This window comes from Salarias fasciatus (assembly GCF_902148845.1).
Source record: "Salarias fasciatus chromosome 7 unlocalized genomic scaffold, fSalaFa1.1 super_scaffold_4, whole genome shotgun sequence".
Lineage (NCBI taxonomy): Eukaryota > Metazoa > Chordata > Actinopteri > Blenniiformes > Blenniidae > Salarias > Salarias fasciatus.
Window position 1 is genome coordinate 2,727,108 of NW_021941229.1, and position 22,420 is coordinate 2,749,527.

The 22,420-nt window shown below is 47.5% G+C and overlaps 1 protein-coding gene and 1 pseudogene across 1 annotated transcript; one reads left to right on the forward strand and one right to left on the reverse strand.

Moving 5' to 3' along the window:
- The first annotated feature begins 637 nt into the window (after positions 1-637).
- On the forward strand, positions 638-14,760 carry LOC115383012 (asparagine--tRNA ligase, cytoplasmic-like). Its single transcript, XM_030085015.1, has 12 exons — positions 638-798; positions 1,758-1,840; positions 1,981-2,046; positions 2,144-2,236; positions 2,405-2,497; positions 2,874-2,952; positions 7,775-7,845; positions 7,924-8,010; positions 8,089-8,310; positions 8,389-8,588; positions 8,807-8,942; positions 14,365-14,760. The coding sequence occupies exons 1-12, from the start codon at positions 756-758 to the stop codon at positions 14,545-14,547; spliced, it is 1,356 nt and encodes a 451-aa protein (XP_029940875.1). The 5' UTR covers positions 638-755; the 3' UTR covers positions 14,548-14,760.
- Positions 14,761-20,439: 5,679 nt separating this feature from the next.
- Positions 20,440-22,218, reverse strand: LOC115383388 (semaphorin-4E pseudogene; annotated as a pseudogene).
- Positions 22,219-22,420: the final 202 nt, after the last annotated feature.

Below are 22,420 nucleotides of genomic sequence, written 5' to 3' on the forward strand. Positions count from 1 at the left end.
AAAACAGGTAAAACTGGAAAATCAAAAAAAAAAAAAAAAAAAAAAGGAAAAAAATCAGTTTTTAAAAATCCGGTCAATTGTGAAGCAGTCTTGAAGACAGAAATGTGAAAAAGTGGTGAAGTAGTGTTAAATTTGCTAAATTGTGTAATAAGTTGAAAAAAATGGGGTAAAGAATGTGAAGATAGATTAAACTCAGGTGAAAAATCAGGTGAAAAAGATGATGGTGTTTGTAAATATTGGGAAAATATGATATGATGAAAGAAGGGGCAGACATTACAAGTTATTCTTCTTTCTGCGCCTTTTTCATTCATTCTCGTATTATTTTCTTTTATTTATATTTTTCGTGTTATCTTTTGAATGAAAATAAACAAAAAAAACTTAAATATAAAGGCTTAAACAGGACATATTTGATGAATACAATGAATTTATTAGTGATAAAGTTACAGAAATGTTGCGGCTCGGACGCTTATAATTCCAAAACACGCTCGTTCGGTTTCGTTCTGACTGATGCAACCGAACCGGTGGGAGGGAACCGTGAGATCAGACTGACAGGTCTGTCCACCAATCAGATTAGGGGGTTTGCAGTGACGGGTCCAGCTCAGCCAATCAGCGGCGGTGAACCGCCCCATTGTTCCGGTCGTCCCCCTCTCGGGTTAGGTCAGGCTGCGACTCGCCACTGGGTAGAAGCTGCTCAGCCGGCGTCTGGACCCTCATTCATTCTTCACGGGCACGTTCTTCCGACGACTGCTGTCGACATGGCGGAGGAGATCACAAAAGGTGTGGAGCAGGTGTCCGTGGGTAAGGAGACGGGCCCGGCCGGGCTGGTTAGCCGGCTAGCCGGTTAGCATGCTCCAGAGACATGTGTGTGCGGGGTGTTGCGTCAGGTTTCCGGGAGGAGAGAGGCTGCTGGCCCGGGCCGCCGTCACGCTGGGGACGGTCACCGGTCTGCTGTTTCAGTCCCAGGAAGCGATCTGAGGGGACGGAGTGGTGGAGGCGAGTGAAATTCCCGGAGAAGGACCGAGGCTAGCGTGTAACAGCTGTCAGAGCAGCGTGGAGGCTCATGGGCTGAGTCAGTGTGAGGCTTTCTGCCCCCCCAGGCTGATGAAGATTACACCCCAGTCACCCCCATTTCTGGTAAATGCAAGGACTGGACCCGAATACTGCAGGGCTGGTATGCGAACATAAATTTCAGGATCTATAAAATCCCCCCCACCGTGTCGCCCTCCTCACTACTGAAGTTTCATTTTCACTTTGCACTGGGGGGGGGGGGGGGGGCGGGGGGCACTGAAAGATGGTCAACTTGTGGTGACTGTTCTGCTGTAATCTGGTTTGGTCGTTGATCACTGGTCTGTGTGTCCGGGGTGAAGCAGGATGTGAACGTGCTTCAAAGTTGTCAGTGTTTGCTGGAGGGGTTGCTTCAGGTTCAAGTCCTTACTCCTCCTCCTGTAGTGCATCTCTCTATCAATCCTCTCCCAGGACTTCATTCAATTCTTTTATCAGAACTTGTAAAATATGAGTCTGTTGCTGTTAGTTGTAACAGCTGAGCTTATTTCCATCATGCCCCCTTCCTGCAGCACCTGATGGATTCAGCCTCCTTCGACACGGAGGTTCTAATGGGTTTGATAGTTCTGATTGTGTAAACGGAGCTGGTGTTAATTTATCCTGATGCATACCGTCACTGAGGGACATTTAATTGTGCTGTGCCTCTGAAGGAGGAGTGTGTGCTGTGCTGCAGCTCAGCTGTCTGTCCTCCTCAGGTGAGCTGTACGTCTCAGACAAATGCGGCAGCGACCAGGATGGAGACGGCACGCAGCAGAAACCCTTCAAGACCCCGCTCAGAGTAAGTCATGGACTCGTCTGGATTTTAATGAGGACAGGAGAAGCTGGTGAATCAGGTCTGGTCCTAGGAGAAGAGGACGGACGTGGACTGCAGTCAGTCTGCTTCTTCAGATTTGTGACTTCCTTCCTCGATCCTCTCAGGCTCTGCAGTTTGCTGGAAAGGAGCCGTTCCCCGTCCTCTACGTGGACTCCCAGAAAGAGGACGAGGTGTGTTGGACATGAAGCCGTCTCACGGCTGCAGTGTGGGCTTTTATTCCCTCGTCTCAGTCTCATGAGCATCTCGTCTGTGACCTGGTCTCCACAGCGCTGGGCGGTGATCTCCAAGACGCAGATGAAGAACGCAAAGAAGGCTTTTAACCGCGAGCAGATGAAGAGCGACAGCAAAGACAAGAAGGAGGTTGGTGGTCCACCTTCACCTCAGAGCGCCTAAAGAAACCTGTTCTCAGACCGACGGCGCTCCTGCTCGTGTTTTGTCTGCACTGAAGTGTTTTGGATGCTGGCAGCTTGTCTTCAAGGCAGACGGATTCTGGTCGAAGAGTTCCACAGAGCTGTGTTTGTGGTGCAGGCCGAGGACGGCGAGAGGAGGGAGAAGAACCTGGAGGAAGCCAAGAAGATCGTCATCCAGAACGACCCCAGCCTGCCCGAGGGGGGGTGTTGTGTGCCGTCCGGGGGTGTGTACACTCTGGAGGTTCCCAGTTCCAGGCACACTGAAATGACCCCGCAACACCACGCCTCCACCACCATGTTTATTAGAGCGAAGCCGAAAAGCATCGGTGGAAAACAGCTAATGAACAGAGTTGGGAGTTCATAGTGCAGCTTCTCATGTTCTTGTTTCGGGAGCTGCGTTTCTTTCAGAAGCGCTACACTCGGTTTAGTCTTTCTCAGGTTCGCTATAGCCTCACTTCGCTTTATGGGTTTCACCAAAACGGGTCCGTTCAGTGTAGCTGAGGTCCGATTAGATCAGAAAAGTTTAAAAACCTGCAGTGTTGTTGAGGTTTCTGAAGACTCACCTTGTTTGTTTTTCTCTCTCTCAGGTTAAAATCCATAAAGTGGAGGAGCAGAGAGGCCAGAGAGTGAAGGTGTTCGGATGGGTGCACCGCCTCAGGAGGCAGGGTGAGAGCCGCGCTTCTCTATCCAGGCATCACACAGGGCTTAAAGTACTCTGGCACCCTGCTGGATCTCCGGCGTTTGGCTATGATTCACAAAAAAAAAAAAAAAAAAAAACAGACACAAAAACTTGCCAGGTCCCACCCTCAAACTGGTACTGTCCAATCCTACGTTTACAGCAACCGTAACTATTGGTACACACTGAGGTTGAGATCTCGAAGCAGCTAATGCTGCGTTCAAGACAGCTCGGGTAAAAAATGGGCTCTAAATTGTCGAAAATGAACTGAACAATGAACAGCGTTAAAGTCAGAAATTACACTTATATTCGTCTTCGAAAATAAGCATAAATTGCTGCTGCATATGTTTTCAGTGTTCAGAAAATAGCGATAATATACCACACTTTGTTTTTCTCCGCCGAGTTAACCTGTAGCATGACGTTATCTCCGAGTGGTCATGAACGCAGCATCCAAGCCGACGGTTGTTTCACCGAAACCTGAGCAGAAAATGGAGCACAAACTCATGGAGCCAGGGGACGACGTCCTAAATGACAACGGCCTTAAAACAAATGGCGCTGGGCTTGGACAGAAGAAAACGGTGGAGACAGCAAGCCTTTTGGGAGCTGATGCCAGAAACTAAGAGAGCCAGGCGCTTGTTTCTGTGTGGTATGCTCAAAGGAGCTGCTGTGTGCAACTAGTGGCAAAAAAGTTCTGCGACACCACGAAGGAGACGCCGGCCATAACGGTGTGTTTCCACCGGACGCGATGCGAATTTTTCGGGCGATGAGATTACATACAAAGTCAATGTAATGACGCGATTGTCGCTCAATGTTGAGCGGCGGGCGGCGGACAGTGAGCAATGATGCGACGGGCGCCCGGGGTGCCTCGCTGCAGCTGGGGCCGACTCCCATGCCAGATACAGATCAATGATGGTGGCAGGTGGAGCATCTCAATCTTAATTTGTGAAAAGCACTTCTCGTATTCATAAAAATGTGGCAACGATGGGATTGATAATTTAATGAAGATATATTAATGAACCCGACAACGCCACCCTGGGAATTTCACCCAGGGAATTATTCAAAGTACAAAGGCACACTGGTTCGCTGCCCGGAAGAACGGCTTGAGACGTGGTTACACTGATAAGATACAAATTTTATTGACAAATTGGTTAAAAAAAACATTCACACCGTAAAACTCTGGGGAGGGGAAAGGGAGAATTTACCCTGGCTGAGGCCTAGTAGGTGGGCCCGGGTTCGTGAAGTGGAGGGACCGTCCAAAGAAAAATAAATCAATCAAGATCACCCAACCAGTGGCACACACACACAAAAAAAAATACTCCCACCACCAGGAACACACGAAGAAAATGGAGGGACGCCACCACCGGATCACCAACACCACCACCACTGGCCTCCAGCCACTGCAAGAAGGGGAAGGGAATAAAACAGCGGGGTTGCAATCAAAAAGAAATCAAAATTAACAAAAGATGCACATAACACAAAACACCGTCACATACACAACCCACACATTCACACACTCATTGACTCATTCATACTAAAAGTGGGGGCGGAGAGCCCCAGTTGAAGACTGTGCCCCGGCCTGCACAAGGCAACGGGGAATGTGGCTCAGTCGTAACTAGAGGTCGACCGATTTATCGGCCGGCCGATATATTAGGCCGATATTTGGACATTTTTCTCCATCGGCCATCGGCCGTATTTTCTTTTAAAAAGCCGATTTTTGATCCGTTGTACAAAATGACGCAATTTTTGATCAGGCACATGTGCGGGCAGCTAAAGCTGCCGCTCAAGAAAGGACCCCTGGCTGCTGCATTCAGTTACGTCAGAGCGGAGCGTGCCCGGTGGAATCCAAGCTGTGGGAAAAACCTGCATGTGTTGCATCTGCAATGAAGAATGGATTTGTTGAACATTTCAACGTTTTTGCGGCTCTATGGCTCCAGTCTGCAGCTTATCAGTGTTTACTGCAGAAAAAAAAGTTTGGCCGGGGAGCGCTTCGTGCCGCGGTGCTAACGCTGCTAATGCTGCCGTGTTCGACCGTCGGAGAGTTATTTTTTTCTTCTTTTTCTCCGTTGTCCGGTCGCTGCACAATTTAGCGTGGGCAGGGCGCCCGGACTGAAAAGGTCTGGCAGAAACCCTGCATATTGTTAACTTCAAATGCTACTTTGTGATAAGTTTTAGCAGTAAGAGATTAGCTGGTCTGAGCTGACTTTACTTGTGCGTGTTCAACCCTGTTGGTGAAAACACACCACTACTGTAGTTAACAGCAGAACAAAGTAAATAGGAGGAAATGGCGAGAGTAAATAATCAATCATGGGGCTTTTTCTGAAGCATGTATTAGCCACCCGCAAATTCCTCCACATAATGCATGACCAGAGTTATGTTATTTGTATGTATGGCTTTTTTTTTTACAGCCTTGTTTCTGACTGCTTTTGTTCAAATTACATTAAAGTTTAAATTTCTTTTTCGACACTTTAAGAAGAGTGTGAATTTTTACTACTACTTGTTACATTGTGTGTTTACTCAGACAACATATTTCATTGTTTTGAAAGCTGAATAAATGTTCAGAGGACTGGACACGACTTGTTGTAATAGATTTCTTTTAGTTGCCCAGAAATTGCTGCATTTCACAAAAATGTGATATATTTTCATTAAAAAATCAGCCTAAATATCAAATTGGAAAAATCGGCTATGCATATCGGCATCGGCTGCCCAAATTTGGAAAACATCGGCATCGGCCCCCAAAAAACCCATATCGGTCGACCTCTAGTCGTAACTGCTGCGCCGTCGTCGGAGCTCCTCAGTGGCACATGCAGACCGTGTTATGCAGGTTGGAGGTACCAAAAACAGACTTGTGACCAAGCAGCTCAACTCCAGCAGCTGGAGACAATCAGCTGGAGACAAAGCAGCAGCGACACTCCCAGCCGGTCACAGCGGCACCTGGATCAATGAAATACTGGGATTTCAGCCGATGCACACAGGCACACTCAGAGGAGGGAGAGAGAGAGGACTCCAGCCACCGATGCTTTATCAAAGCTGAACAATGCAGCGAAGCCTCAAAGCGGAGCACCCAACTGCACACAAACAGTTGCCTCTCAGTCGGGCAGCCTCTGACCTGGATGTGACATGCCAAGACCAGCTGAAGTGCAAAAGGATGATTGCTGGGAGGAGGGCTGCTTTTATACTGGTCCACCTTACCAGGTGGCCAATCAGCAGCACCCTGCACAGAGCACACACACCTATACTGCTACAAAAACAACGCAAAGTGCTGAACAGTAATAACAGTCATAAAAACAAAAAAGAATGAAAACCGCACCATCGATCAGTAGCGCGCGCGCGCGCACACACACACACACACAGCCGGGTGCACACAGGACTGTGGGACAAACAGCAGAAGAATCCTGTCCACTGCTGCTGTGCAGGAGAAGGTGATGAGGAGGCTGTGATGTTTCTGCAGGATGTTCTGTGTTGCATATTTGTACCAGCGTGACGCGTCGCGCGAATGAATTCACACAGCAGCAATAAAACTCGAGCGTCTAGCGGTGTCATTTGTCGCGCGAATGCAGTCGCGTTAAACGCGTCCGGTGGAAACACACCGTGAAGCAGCAGTTCGTGCTCTCCAACATAAAAGTCATTTGCCAGGAGCAACAGCCACAGCTGAAGTAGCGCCCGATGACTGATCGTGTTTGTGACTTGAAAATACGTGTGTGCTCGTTCATTGTGGAGCATGATTTATCATTTACAATCGCACTGGTGGATCTGTGCAAAAAAGTAAACTGTATTTATTTTCTATTTATTTCCTATTCAGTTTATTCAGTTCTTGGAGCACTTTACTTTAACCTTTTTGGTGTTGTTGTTGTTAATTGAACCGACTTGTGTTTGTTTATTTTCTATTTTGTATTTCCTATAGCCTATTTTGCCGTTTTTGAACAAAAACGATGGTAAATGTTGCAATTTAAAATTACAGTATTATCTACAGGTCACTGTTGCTCTGTAACTGTTTATACATTTTTTGTATAAATTGCTCTTTACTGAATGAAATGGTTGCTAAATGAATAATTCAAATTAATTAGCCTGACTGAGTTTGATGCCCTGGATCTCGGGGTGCGTGGCCGGAGCGCTGGGGGGTGTACTGGCCTGGGGTGGGTAGCCGCCCGTGTGGGCTGGTTCTCCCAGGGGGGTCATGGCCCTCCGCCCGGGGTGGGGGGTCGGCTCCTGGGCTCTTGGGCCTTGGGCTCTCGGCCCTGCCCGCCCCGGGCGTCCGGCGCCCGGGGTGGACCGGCTCCTGCCGGTCGTGGCTCCACGGGGCCCGGGGCTGCCGGGGCTTTCCTCTGCCCCGTTTCTGGACCGGAGTGTGGGCGTCTGCCTGGGGGGGCGGCTTGGATCCGGGCTCTGTGATGACCGCCGGCTGTCTGGGCTCTGAGGGCCTCTCTGGCCTGCTTCTGGCCTTCTCAGAGGTCAGAGGTCATATATGCATGATCACTATCACCATCACTGTCACCATCATATTCACATGATCACGTTGATCTTTAATCACTCTTCACATACTGGGTTACCTTGTCTTCTTGTGGTGGTTAGACTAATGGTGATCTGTAGCAGACCTCTCTTGATGCACGCCCCTAGTTTACTACTAGTTACGACTAGCTATATTAAAAAAAAAAAAAAAAAAAGGTTTGTGGTGTCCTTGCATTCCAGCCTAATAATTGTGTTTATTCCCAAATTCACTCCTCTTATGTTTGGCAGAGAGAAGGGATTCTGAGCCTGCTGTGTCCAGAACTGTCCCAGCAGCGTCAGAGTGCTGAGCTGTGTCTGTCCTCGCAGGAAAGAACCTGATGTTCATCGTGCTGAGGGACGGGACGGGCTTCCTGCAGTGCGTTCTGTCCGACAAGCTGGTAAGGCTCTGAGCGCCGTGTCTGACCGCGGCGGCGGCGGTTAATGACACGGCGCGCCGTCCTCTCTGTCCTCCTCAGTGTCAGTGCTACAACGGCCTGGTGCTGTCCACGGAGAGCACGGTGGCTCTGTACGGCACGGTGACGCCGGTCCCCGAGGGGAAGCAGGTAAGCCCCGCCGCCCCGCTCGGAGCTCCGCCCCCGGGCGCGGCGGGCGGAGGAAAGACGCGTCTGCGTGTGTGACAGGCGCCGGGCGGCCACGAGCTGCACTGCGACTTCTGGGAGCTGGTGGGCCTGGCGCCGGCGGGCGGCGCCGACAACCTGCTGAACGAGGAGTCGGACGTGGACGTCCAGCTCAACAACCGCCACATGCTGATCCGCGGCGAGAACGTCTCCAAGATCCTGCGCGTGCGCTCCACCGTCACGCAGTGCTTCAGGGACCACTTCTTCGACCGGGGCTACTACGAGGTGGGAGCCCGGAGCCCGGCCCCCGGGGGACCGGCGGGACGCCCAGACGCCCCGTCCTCACCTGTCCTGTCCCTGCAGATCACCCCGCCCACCCTGGTGCAGACGCAGGTGGAGGGCGGCTCCACGCTCTTCAACCTGGACTACTTCGGCGAGCAGGCGTACCTGACGCAGTCGTCCCAGCTGTACCTGGAGACCTGCATCCCCGCGCTGGGAGACACCTTCTGCATCGCCCAGTCCTACCGCGCCGAGCAGTCCCGCACCCGCAGACACCTGTCCGAGTGAGTCCCCGGCCGTCCCCGGCCGTCCCCGGCGTCTTCAGTCCCCTCCATACTGATTGTGAAATGTAAACAAAACGAGGTTTCGGGCAGGACTCGGGCCGTTGCGCTTTTCTTGTGGTGAGAGTCGGGTGGCAGCGCGATGCGTTCAGGGGCCGCTCAGAGCTTGAAAGCTGCGGCTGTGTGGAAGCGTGTTTTAACGGGAAGCGTGCTGCGTTCAGGTACACTCACGTGGAGGCCGAGTGCCCCTTCATCTCGTTCGAGGACCTGCTGTTCCGGCTGGAGGACCTGGTGTGTGACGTGGTGGACCGGGTGCTGAAGTCTCCCGCCGGGCCGCTGCTGTACGACATCAACCCGGTGAGGAGCTCCGCACCGTCCTCCACTGCTTTACTAATAACCTTCACTTGGCAGGGCGAGCGTTCGGGGGCGCTAGTGAGCGCGGATGGACTAAGACATGTTTTTCAGAGCTCCTCTCCGTTCAACTTTTATCTGCCAATCCTACCGTCTTCAACTGAGTCTGCTGGAGAATCGACCTGGAATCTTGTTTCGACATCTACACAAGTCCCTTTGAGACCAAGAAATGCCGGACAAATTGAAAACTGAGAGGAAAGACAAGCCGAAGTCCAGCCTGCTCAAGCCAGCTAGCAGCGCGGCTACAGCTAACATCAGCAGTCCTGAACCACAGCTTATACCCGTCCCGCAGATGGAAGAAGCATCGAAAAACATGCAAGACACTATACGTGGGACTATCAACACCTGGGTTGACTTACTGGAGGAGCGGTTTGTCTCTCTCCAGTCCGCACACAGCACTCTGGCTAACCGACTGGACGATGTGGATGTCACAGTCACGGACCATGAGGCGCGTCTGAAGGCTGCAGAGTCAGCCATCACCGAGCTCCGTAAGGAAAACGCCTTCATCAGAGCCAAGACAAATGACCTGGAGGGTCGCTCCAGGCGTAATAATGTCAAATTCGTAGGCATACCGGAGGGAGAGGAGAAAGGAAATCCGACAGAGTTTGTGAGGTCTCTTATTCCTAAACTATTGGGTGAGACCAACTTCCCAAAGTAGGACGTGGACCCGTTTCCAGACCTCGCACCATCATCGCGCGTGTCCATCATTTTCAAGACAAAGAGAAGATAATACGACTTGCTCGACAACAATCCCTTCAGTACGGCGATCACAAGGTTTTTGTCTTCCCAGATTACACAGCTGAGGTGATGGAGCAGCGGCGTGGGTTCCGTGATGTCATGGCATCTCTGTGGGAGCTGAAAATTAAGCATAGCCTGCGCTTTCCCGCCAAGCTTTACTTTCAGCACAACGGGCTTCAGAAGATGATCACCTCCCCCGAGGAGGCTAGGAAATTCGTGGACAACCTACAGCAGGACATCGAAGGCGACAAAACGTGATCTGGTATGTGAACTGTGACTGTCACTTTAACACAGGCAGACTCTACAGCGGAATATGAATCATAATCATCAGTTGGTAATGTTTCATGGGCTTAGGCCCAGTTTTTGTTGTGTGAAAAGTAGAGGGGTAGGTGATTTATTTAGTTAACTTTTTTGCTGGTTGAATTTGTGTTTTAAGCCATACGCCCGGTGACCCTCTGCAAGATTATGGGGGAAAAGGCGCTTCATTTGGGGAAGTGTCAGTGGGGAGGGGGTGGGTGATATTAGTGTTGTGTTTTCCGGAGCTGCCAAACCAACTATATTTGCTTGTTGATACTAATATTGTTCCTTGGGTGTTTCAGAATATTGTTTTTCTGCATTTGTATTACCAATGTCAGTACTTAATATTGCAAATCAGTCAGACATGAGTACCATTTCTTTGGTTTCATGGAATGTTCGTGGCCTGGGCCATGCTATAAAGCGAGGGAAAGTTCTAGCTCATCTTAAGTCTTTAAAATCATTTATAATGTTTCTTCAAGAAACACATATAAAACCTACTGAGCAGAGACGACTGAGAGCTAACTGGATCTCCCAAGTTTACCAAGCGCCATTTTCATCTAAAGCCAGGGGTGTCGCCATTCTCTTTCGTAAAAATGTCCCATTTCAATTTGCTTCAGCAGCTATGGATCCAAACGGCAGGTAGATTTTATTAACCAGAAGTATAAATTCGTTTCCTGTTACTTTTCTTAACATATATGGTCCGAATATAGACGATCCAAATTATTTTCATAAATTATTTGATTGAATTCCTGACCGCAGTACTACAAATGTGATCATGGGTGGTGATTTCAACTGCTACCTCGACCCATATCTTGACAGACTCTCCTCCCGGGCGCCAATAACACTGTTGTCTGTACAAACAAACAATTTGGCAAAGTCCAGAAATATGGTCGACATTTGGAGGCTACAACACCCGACAGAGAGAGAATATTCTTACTTCTCTCATGTACATAAATCCTATACAAGGATTGACTACTTTTTAGTAGATGCAAAATTAATATCTAACATTGAACATACTAAATATCATAACATCTTAATTTTGGATCATTGTCCTGTGCCATTGCAACTAAAGCTTGACTTACCAAAACGCACCTATTGCTGGCGTTTTAATCCATGGCTGCTATCAGATCAAGTATTTATTGACTGTATTTCTGCGCGCCTTGAGGAGTTTCTTGAGATCAACGATACGGGGGAAGTTTCAGACTACACTTTGGGAGACCCTCAAGGTGGTGATGAGAGGACATATAATTTCTTTTGAGGCTTCAAAAAAAAGGGAACAGCACCGCCTCCTGGTGGAAATCGAGAATGCACTTCCAACTCTAGAACAGACCTACAGGGGCTCCCTGTCTCAAGAAGACTACAATAAGATCTTAAACTTGAAATACGAATACAATAAAATTCTTAGTGGAACCATAAGCAATCTCCTACTAAAGGTTAAACAAAATCACTTTGAGTTAGGGGATAAACCAGAGAGGTTGTTGGCCAGACAGCTGAAAGGTGCTCAGGCAAATCGTGCGATCTATAGAATTAAATCTAGTACAGGAGAATTGTTGGTAAATCCTAAAGAAATAAACTGTAGTTTCAAAGATTTCTATTCAAAGCTATACAAAGCCAATTCTACAACTACTAGACATTCCATAAATTTCTCTCCCCACTTATGCTTAGGATGATAAAGGATTCCACCGTAAACAAAATATTCCCAGGATCTCTGTATGAAGCAAATATATGCCTTTTTTTTTTTTAAAAAAAGTCAAGGAAGACAGAGAGCCAGGGAGTTACAGGCCTATTGCTCATCTCAATTTTGATCAAAAATCCATCACCAAAGTCTTGGCGAACCGACTGGGAAGGCATATCTCATCAATCATACACCCAGATCAAACAGGGTTCATCCCGGGTAGATTCTCATTCTGTAATGTGCGGCGGTTACTTAACAACTTATATACTGACCATTCTGATAACCGTAGAGCAGCGGTCCTGGCCCTAGATGCAGCAAAAGCCTTCGATCAAATAGAGTGGCCTTTTATGTTTGAATCGCTCAGAAGATTTGGAGTTGGGGATGCTTTTACTACCTGGGTTAAGATGTTGTATCTTTGCTCCAAATCCTCCATTCCCACCAACAATGACAGATCTGTGCCCTTTAGGTTGCACCGCAGAGTCAGACAAGGTGACCCTTTATCACCTCTCCTATTCGACATGGCTCTGGAGCCTCTCGCAGTACAGATCAGGAGTCATCCCTTCATCCAGGGCATTACGATAAATGGTGTGGAAAGCCGTATAGGGCTTTACGCGGACGATACATTATTATATCTTCTGGATCCTGTGGTCTCTGTTCCCTATTTGTTGGACCTAACTAAATTCTTTGGGAAACTATCTGGGTACACAATTAACTGGGGAAAAAGCGAATTCATGCCATTAACAACGTTTTCTTGACACCTTGCCTTTTACAATTGTAAATGATCATTTTGCATACCTAGGGCTTAAAATATCTCGAAATCCCAAGCATTTATTTAAACTCAACTATGCTGATATGATTTTGAAGCTCAAAAATAATATAGAGAAATGGAGAATCCTGCCACTATCCATGGCCGAGCGTATTAATGCAATCAAAATGGTGGCTCTCCCTAGGTTTTTGTACCCGTTTCAAAACTTGCCACTTTTTCTCACCTCAAAATATTTTAGACAACTAGATCCAATCATTCTTCCATTTGTCTGGGGTTACAAGCCACCTAGAATATCCAAAGTACATCTGCAGAAACCTAAGGAAGAGGGAGGATTTGGCCTCCCCATTTTTAAGAATGATTATTGGGCTGCTAATGCCAGGGCCCTGATGTACTGGCAGCAGGGTCAGTCAGCTGAGGCGCCTAATAACTCCCCTCAATGGCTTAACCTTGAAGCCACTGCTGCAAAAGGCTCCTCCCTAGGTACATTACTTTTCTCTAAGACTGAATCCCCTCAGAAACTGATTGGTGAGAATTATGTGTTGAAAAACTCTCTCAGAATTCTGAATCAGATAAGAACTGCCAACAAGCTGCCAGATGTGTCTGTACACACTCCTATCTGCCACAATCATTGTTTTTTACCATCTATGGTGGATAAAGTGTTCGTAGATTGGGGACAGAGTGGACTTGTAACCCTCAAAGACCTCTATATAGACAATCATTTCGCCTCATTTGATCAGCTGAAAACTAAATTTAAACTATTGAACTCCCACCACTTTAGATACCTTCAAATCAGGCACTATGTTAAAGGTGCACTTCCAAATTTTGAAACTATGCCAAAAAGCTGCCCCTTTTATGATCTCTTGATGACTTCTCCTGATTCTAGGCACTTGATATCCCGATTTGTGAAGCTGTTCTCCACCGCGGTATCCACGCATCATCTTAGAGAAACCTGGTCAAACGAACTACAACTTGAGGTTTCTGAAGATACCTGGAACAAAGCCTTAAATGGTATTCACAAATGTTGCATCAACGTTAGGTATAAACTGATTCAGTTCAAAGTTATTCATCGTTTACATTTTTCAAAGCTTAAATTACATAAAATGTACCCATCAGTTTCTCCATTGTGCGATAGATGCGGGGGTGCAGAGGGTTCTTTATCTCATCTTTTTTGGTCATGTCCTCAGATGCATAAGTTTTGGTGTGAAATATTTCAATGGTTTAGCGCAGCATATGACCTGTATATACTCCCTGACCCAGAACTGGCTCTCTTTGGTTATTCAGAGTCTGCTTCCAGTCACTCATCAGCGGTCTGACAGGCGTTAATGCTTGGTATGGTCGCCACAAAAAAGATGATACTCCTGGATTGGAAGTCCCCCGATCCTCCGTACTTAAGGAAATAGCTCAATGAAATGATTAATATTATTCAGATGGAAAGGTTACGCTTCTTCAGAGCCAGTGCAAGAAACAAATTCCTGGACAATTGGGACCCATTTATTGATCATCTTAAAAACTAGTAATGGCTCATCTTGACTGTATTGTGTTATTTCTGTAACACCTGACCAGGTATATATTGTAACAACAAAATGGTATACAAATATGTATAAAAAAAAAATTCTTTTATTTGGTAACTCTAGTGTCTGTTTTTTATTTGTTGTTGTTCCTGTTTTGTTTTGCTTTTGTCTATTGTATGTTTTGTGTTTCTGAAAATCTGAAAATAAAAAAAAATAAAAAAAACCTTCACTTGGGCCGCAAAGAAAGAGTTAAAAGTTTTGCGCCGCTGTTTATAGTCCGTGTAGAACACGATCCAAGTGGAACCCAAGTGACCCCCCCCCCCCCCCCCCCCCCCCCCCACCCTTCAGCGATGTGACGTGTTCTGCTCTCGTCTCTTCCAGAACTTCAAACCCCCCAAGAGGCCCTTCAAGAGGATGAACGACACCGAGGCCATCGAGTGGCTCCGGGAGCACGACATCAAGAAGGACGACGGCACCTTCTACGAGTTCGGAGAGGGGAGACATACACACACACACGCACAGACACACACACACACACACACAGCACGAGCTGCTGAGTGTTGAACACAGAACTGATGATAAAGTCCTTTAATCATTCACCCATTCATAAAATCTCAAGTTGGCATTTCCTTGCAGAGGCAGTGACTGGGATTATTTCCACGTATAACTCAACAGATTAACCATATTATGACCAAGATCTATATTTTAAAATCAAGTGTCTCCTGTTGGTCATGTAAATAATATCACAGAGAATCACGGACTGAAGGAGTGTTTTTTTTTTTTTTTTTTTAAACAGAGGGCGTTGCTTCAGAAGTTTGAGCACAAATACAATTCTCTGCATTAAATAATGACTTCAGGTAGACTTTCAAAACATAACAAAATCACTAAAATAGTTTCTGAAACAGATCAGAAGCCACAATATGAAACATTTAAAAAAAGACCATCGAACGGGGAAGTCTGAAAATTATAATTTACACAGTGCTTCTCAAGCAATAAATGTACATTTTATCTTCATATTTTCCACTCGGTTTATGGATGTGATCTGTAGTTTTTTGTTTAAATGCGCAGTCTGTCTATTCTGTCTTCTAAACAGCATCTCAAAATAAATGTTTTAGCAAGAGATTGTTCTTGTAGTTATGACACAATGCAACAACAAAACGGACTTAATACATTTTAAAAATGTGATGATCGAGGTTTTGTTTGTTTATTTTTTATACTGGTTTATACCGGTTCTGTTCATCATTTTCATGGACAGAATTTCTAGGTGCAGCCAGGGGCCGGAGGGGGTCCGGTTCGGGAACCACAGGATTTCATCTCTGCTTTTTGCAGATGATGTCGTCCTGTTGACTTCATCGAACCAGGACCATCATGCACTGGGGCGGTTCGCAGCCGAGTGTGAAGCGACAGGGATGAGGATCAGCACCTCCAAATCCGAGGCCATGGTCCTCGACCGGAAGAAGGTGGCTTGCCCCCTCCAGGTCGGTGGAGAGACTCTGGCCCAGGTGGAGGAGTTTAAGTATCTTGGGGTCTTGTTCACAGTGAGGGACGGATGGAGCGTGAGATTGACAGGCGGATCGGTGCAGCGGCTGCAGTGATGCGGTCGTTGTATTGATCCGTTGTGGTGAAGAAGAAGCTGAGCCGAAAGGAGAAGCTCTCGATTTACTGGTCAATCTACGTTCCCACCCTCACCTATGGTCATGAGCTTTGGGTCATGACCGAAAGGAAAAGATCCCGAATACAAGCGGCTGAAATGAGCTTCCTCCGTAGGGGGGCTGGGCGCTCCCTAAGAGATAGGGTGAGGAGCTCAGTCACCAGGGAGGAGCTCGGAGTAGAGCCGCTATTCCTCCACATCGAGAGGAACCAGCTGAGGAGGCTCGGGCATCTGGTTAGGATGCCTCCTGGACGCCTCCCTGGGGAGGTTTTCTGGGGATGTCCCACTGGGAGGAGACCCCGGGGAAGACCCAGGACACGCTGGAGAGACTATGTCTCTCGGCTGGCCTGGGAACGCCTTGGGATCCTCCCAGAGGAGCTGGAGGAAGAGTCTGGGGACAGGGAAGTCTGGGCATCCCTGCTGAGACTGCTGCCCCCGGTTCCGGATAAGCGGTGGAAGATGGATGGATGGATAGATGGATGGATGGATGGATTTTTTTATAATTCCGTGTATCATTCGTTCAATTGATATTCAATTAAGAATCAAAAAACAAAATATTGAAAAATGAGTCGTTTTTCCTTTTTTTGTTTTTAAATTAAAAACAAATAAATTAAAATTGGTTTGTTTTTCAATATCCCGTTTGTTAAGACAGATCAAATAAAGGAAAGTTGAAAAACGGCCACAGAGCAGACTTTAATGTGATTTTTCAATTTCTTCAATCTCCGTGACCCTTAAGTTCTATCGTCTGTGTTTTGGTTTTTGTCGGCGGGAAAGTGGGCGGGCCACGTCAACCTGTGGGTCAGTTTAAGGCCAGCACACACTACAGAATCCCGATCTTCTCCTCCCGGCCGAAGCCGACAAGGTCCGACTGTCGGGAGTATGCTAATGAGTTCGGGTCCGATCTTCGTGTAGTGTGCGGGGGGGTTGAGAGAGATTCTTTCCAGTCGGAGCCTCTCGGGAGGCGTCGGAAGGGGAGATCGTAGATAATGAACATGTTAAATATTACTGATCGCAAATCCTGTGGAGTGTGGAGCTCTGAGAGGAGCTGATCAGCTCCGAGCTGACCTGTCCACACCCTCGAAATAAAGCTCCCTGATTGGCTGGTGCTGCTGCTTAAAAAAATCCCCTCTCAGCTGTCAGAGATGGAGACATATGTTTGTGAAATATATTCAGTATATGACAGTGAAAGAGAAAAGTCAGAACTCCTAAACTCAGAAGTGCAGATAGTGAGAGGTTAATCCTCAATAACTGGATCGCTCCTGGATAACCTGTATTTCGTCCATTCAGACCCAAACTCCGATCTGATTCATTCATCTGCATCGCCAGTCCTGCAATAATTCCAAAGTAATAATTCATCTCCATTATTAACCATCACGGAAGAATGAGGAAAAAAATACATGAAAAAAAGTCCCTGACTCTGTGCCGACAGAGCGACGTATAATGAAACTTAACAAAGCTCAATGAGATTTTATTCTGGTGTAAACTATCCAATCTGGGGACAAAAAGAATGATTTAAGATATTTGGTGATTCAAAAAAGTATCACAGACTGCTACTAATAACTTTATTCTACTGCTCCACAAGTAAAAAAAAAAAACAAAAACGCACACATTAATAAGCTGAATTATTATCAAATGTGGAGGGTAAATTATATGAAAATGATCTCTTCAGTACCCTACTAGAACATTTACATTTTCTGACAGGGGGGGGTCTGCGCTGAAGGAGCGATACCGATGTGACTGAATGAACAGAGGGAATGAATGAATTTTCCCTTACTATTGAAAGTGGAGATGAATGTAAACACAGGAATGAAGGGAAACGCTCAAAGTCACGTTGGACTAGCGGGATTTGGAAGAGTGAGGAGCGATTTTCTGATGAAGAATCTGCTGGTGTGTGTTCTGCTGCAGAGCGACACCACACACTAAAGATCAGGAGAGGAAGATCGGGTGCGATCTGTCCTTTGTCTTGTAGTGTGTGGTCTCTGAATCAGGGAAGATTGGAAAAAATCCTGTAGTGTGTACTGCAGAGTGGAGCAGTAGAATAAAGTTATTAGTAGCAGACTCTGACAAATGAAAGCTACTTTTTTGAATCACCAAATATCTTAAATCATTCGTTTTGTCCCCAGATTGGATGGTTTACACCAGAATAAAAACTCGTTGAGCTTTGATTAGGTACCGTATTGGCCCGAATATAAGACGATGTTTTTTTTTTCCAGAAACTGCATCCTTAAAAGTGGGGTCGTGTTATAATCGCGGACTTACGGTAGATGGTCAATACACATCCGCGCCGCTAGATGGAGCCAAAGTATCACTGAGCAGAGAGCGAGTGGAGCGATGAAATGAGATCAAATGATCTGATGAAAAATGGCGGATCATCTGGAACAAAGGGGCTGAACGCTGGACAACTGAGCAAACAACAGAGGAGAAGTTATGATACCAACTTTAAACTGATGGTGATCAACGCAGCAGAGTCATCAAACTACTGCCAAGCCGCCAGGAGGTCTGGTGGAGCAGAGCCTCGTTCTTATTGGAGAGCACAGAATAAACGCCAACAGATGCTAACGCTATGAGAAAAGCTTTGCGTGGTCCTGAGAGAGGCTTCAGAGAGACTGATAGAAGGGTGAGTGAATACGTCTCTGAAAAACGGAAAGACAGAATGTCCACCACCAGAGCCTGATTCAGCTGAAGGACCTGGAAAGTTATTTACATCATTTATGCAGTTTTGACCCCTTGAGGCTTCTTATTTGTTGCTTATTTTGAGAAGGGGAATACTGTAGTAATATTTTTTTCATTTTGTATCTCGTGAAATGTTATCTCAGTTGTGAGTTTTTGAGTTTATAATAGTTGTATAATAAAAAGTTGTTTTATGAGTGACCTTATTGTCTTCAGCATTTTTTTTTTCACAAAATGATCTTTGAAAAATAGGGGTGGTGTTATCAGGGCCGGCTCTAGGCATAGGCGAAGTAGACGGCCGCCTAGGGCGCCACGTCCCGAGGGGGGCGCCGCGGTCGTACAAGGGGCGCCACGACGCTCTGCCCGGCACTGATCGGTATTGTTCGGCATCGGTCCTCAGCGCGCGCGCGCGCGCCCCGCCCCCCCCCCCCCCCCCCCCCCCCCCCCTCAACAAATGTCGGCACCGCTCGAAAAACACGCTCCCAAGGGGCGCTCGTCTCGGGCTCGCCTAGGGCGCCTCTGAAGCCCGGGCCGGCCCTGCGTGTTATAATCGGAGTCGTCTTATATTCGGGCCAATACGGTAAGTTTAATTATTCGTCGCTCTCTCTCTGAAGGCAGGGAAAGTTTCTCCCTATTCTTCCGTGATGGCTAAAAGTGGAGATGAATTCACACATTGGGATTATTGCAGGACTGCAGGACTCTGGAGATGCAGATGAATGAATCAGATCGCAGCAGCAGCACCAGCCAATCAGGGAGCTTTATTTCGAGGGTGTGGACAGGTCAGCTCGGAGCTGATCAGCTCCTCTCAGAGCACCACACTCCACAGGATTTGCGATCAGTAATATTTAACATGTTCATTATCTACGATCTCCCCTTCCGACGCCTCCCTAGAGGCTCCGACTGGAAAGAATCTCTCTCAACCCCCCGCACACTACACGACGATCGGACCCGAACTCATTAGCATACTCCCGACAGTCGGACCTTGTCGGCTTCGGCCGGGAGGAGAAGATCGGGATTCTGTAGTGTGTGCTGGCCTTAAACTGACCCACAGGTTGACGTGGCCCGCCCACTTTCCCGCCGACAAAAACCAAAACACAGACGATAGAACTTAAGGGTCACGGAGATCGAAGAAATTGAAAAATCACATTAACGTGTGCTCTGTGGCGGTTTTTCAACTTTCCTTTATTTGATCTGTCTTAACAAACGGGATATTGAAAAACAAACCAATTTTAATTTATTTGTTTTTATTTTAAAAACAAAAAAAGGAAAAACGACTCATTTTTCAATATTTTGTTTTTTGATTCTTAATTGAATATCAATTGAACGAATGATACATGGATTTTTATACTTTCCACACGTTTTCAGCACAGCATTTTCAGCCACGGTGATTATAATTCGTGCAAGTCGATATTTTAATCCTCTGAATTTCAGTCATTTCCTCTAGCAGAGGAGCTGACAAGTCTCTTGGATCCATTTTTTTGGCGTCGCTGTGCTCTCTGCTGATTGGCTTCAGAAAAATTAAACTTATTGCCTGTGTTTTTCAGAGGGCAGAGCTCATTAACATCTTATAAAACGCCATAAAAAACTCGCGTTTTTTATGGCGTTTTATTAAAAAAAAAAAATAACAGGCGTTTTTTCCGGCGTTGTGCAGCCTTCAGTAAGAGCAGCGTAAAATACACGCGTCTGTTTTGTCTAAACGCGCGTTTTTTGCGGTGCTTTATTTAAAAACGAGCGTTTTTTACTGCGTCTTTAAGGATCAGATGCGTTGGATTAGTGGCAAAATGTGAGTCTTTCTGGTTCAAAGGACGGACCAATTCTTTCGTCCAATCAGCGACGACTGATGTCACCCGGTTTCCGTTTTCTCTTTTGCTGTTGTGTTTTGTCTTTTTTGTTGTGTTTTCTGATTTGGCGTTGTGTTTTGCACCTCAGGGCCACCGTAAATTACATTTCTAAGGAAACCCTCCCAACCCCGCCCACCCATCCCACTGAACCCAGGACCTTCTTGCTCTGAGACAAAAACGCTAATCACTGTCCATCATGCTTCCTCCTCCTCTTCTTCCTCCTGCTCTTCTCTCTCTTTCTCTTTTTCTTATTTTCTTCTTCTTCTGTTTCTGTCTTTCTCCATGTGTCTCCTCTCAAACAGGACTGTCTTCACTGTTACCCTGGTTTCTGCTCTTCAAGTGGTGGAGCAAGAGTAAAGTGAAGATCAGCACCACGTCTGTAAAGACCACCAGGGTGATCAGTGCCCCCTTCAGGGTCCTGACCAGGGTCCTGCTGTCCTGAACCGGGACCGTGGTGCTGGTGTCCTGAACCGGGACCACCGGGGTGCTGGCGTCCTGAACAGGGACCAGGGTGCTGGTGTCCTGAACCTGGACCAGGTACTGGATGACCGTCCTTCGGTGCATTCTGCCCCCGATGTCCTGCAGCGTCTCACAGGTGTAAAGACCAGCATCTGAAGAGGAGGGTGTGATGATGAGACCCTGGCTGACTGGGGTGAGTCGAGGACCAGGATGGAGGATGTCGTCAGCAAAGCGCCAGCTGGTTGGGAGGTTGGTATCAGGGTGACACGGCAGGAACTGAGCTCTGTCCTTGATGAGGACGACAGCTTCTGGTTCCTTTGTCACATCAGGAGTTGGACACAGGCTGGTGTCTCCATCTGTCAGACTCTGGAACCAGGAAGACGTTCCAGCAGCAGAGGCACATTTCCCTTCCATCCGGTCCCAGCCACAGTACGGGTCCCTGGCGAGGATGCAGTCGTCACAGGACGTGTAGCGGCTGCAGTCTCGTACGTCCACCTGCACCACGGCGTTGCTGGTGCCGCCGTACAGCTGACCTGTTGTGGACAGTTGCAGGAAGTCAACAGGCAGCGGGTCTTCAAACAGCTGCAGCTCCTCCACGATGCGTCCCTCCTCGCCGTCCAGCTTCACGGCCTTCTGCAGCCAGCCGGACTCTGTGCCGATCAGCAGCATCTGGTGTTGCTCTCCTTTCGTGGATGTCACTTGGTCCACCACAATTTTGGAAAACTTCCTTGATGACTGGACTAACAGAGGTTTTCCACCGATGGGTGTGACGACCCCCTCCATCAGAGGATGGTTTATCACAAACGTCGTGTAATTGTCTGGGAGGTCCAAAGATGAGCTGAAGCCTGCAGCCCTCGTTTCATCGTTAATGCAGGAGCCAGGGCGAGGGGACGGCACCGCTCCGGTGTATCGAAGCCAGCTTCCAGTGCCGGTTTCAGCCAGAAACCTCCCGGCAAACACGTCGTTTACGTCTGACAGTCTGTAAGCACAGACAGCAGAATGGCTGCTGGCTCCAGAGTGCTGCGGATTGGACGTAAACGTGGCGTAAAAGATGCTGTCCTTCCAGTTGGTTTGGCTCTTTAGAAGAAAAACATCCTGCACGAGGGCCGATGAGTCTCCAAACGGACAGTCCAGCCGGGCTTTGATAAACGACGACCACTTCTTTTGAAGAATTTTTTTGCCTCCAAGGTCACTCTTGCACACACGAGCGACCCTGGAGACCAGGAGGTCGGCAGGCTGTTCTTCCACGGCTTTCTCAGTGAAAAACAGGAAGACTTGGTCGTCTTCTCCATTGTCACTGTCCTTGCTGGCCTCAACGAGGTTGACGGAAATCATGTTGGGTTCGCTGAGCAAAGACTGTTTCATTTCAGTCTTGATGGCGTTCTGTCCAGGTATGGGTCCATGTTTCTGGAACACCATTTCTGTACCCAGAAAGTTTGCAGAGGTGGCAGAGAACAGGGTGTCGTCATTCATCAGGGAGGCGAATCGATCGCTGGGGTCAAACGGTATTGTTCCCTTCACACTCATCTGGTTTCCATCCAGGGAGATGGTTTCATCTGTGACTGTCATGTAGTCACATGAGGGGCTGAAGGCGTTGGTCCCACACACAAGCATTTTTCCACTTTTCAGGGTGTATGTGGCCGTGATGAAGTTTTTACATTTCTCTCTGCTCTTTCCCTTTGTCTGGCAAAGGGATTTTGCATCCGAGCTGCTTTCCCAGGACACCTGTCCAGTTTTCTTGGTGACATTCTTTGAGCTGAGCGTGACTATTTGCTCTCCGGCACCAAGGATAAGCCGGTCAATGTCCTCTCTCAGT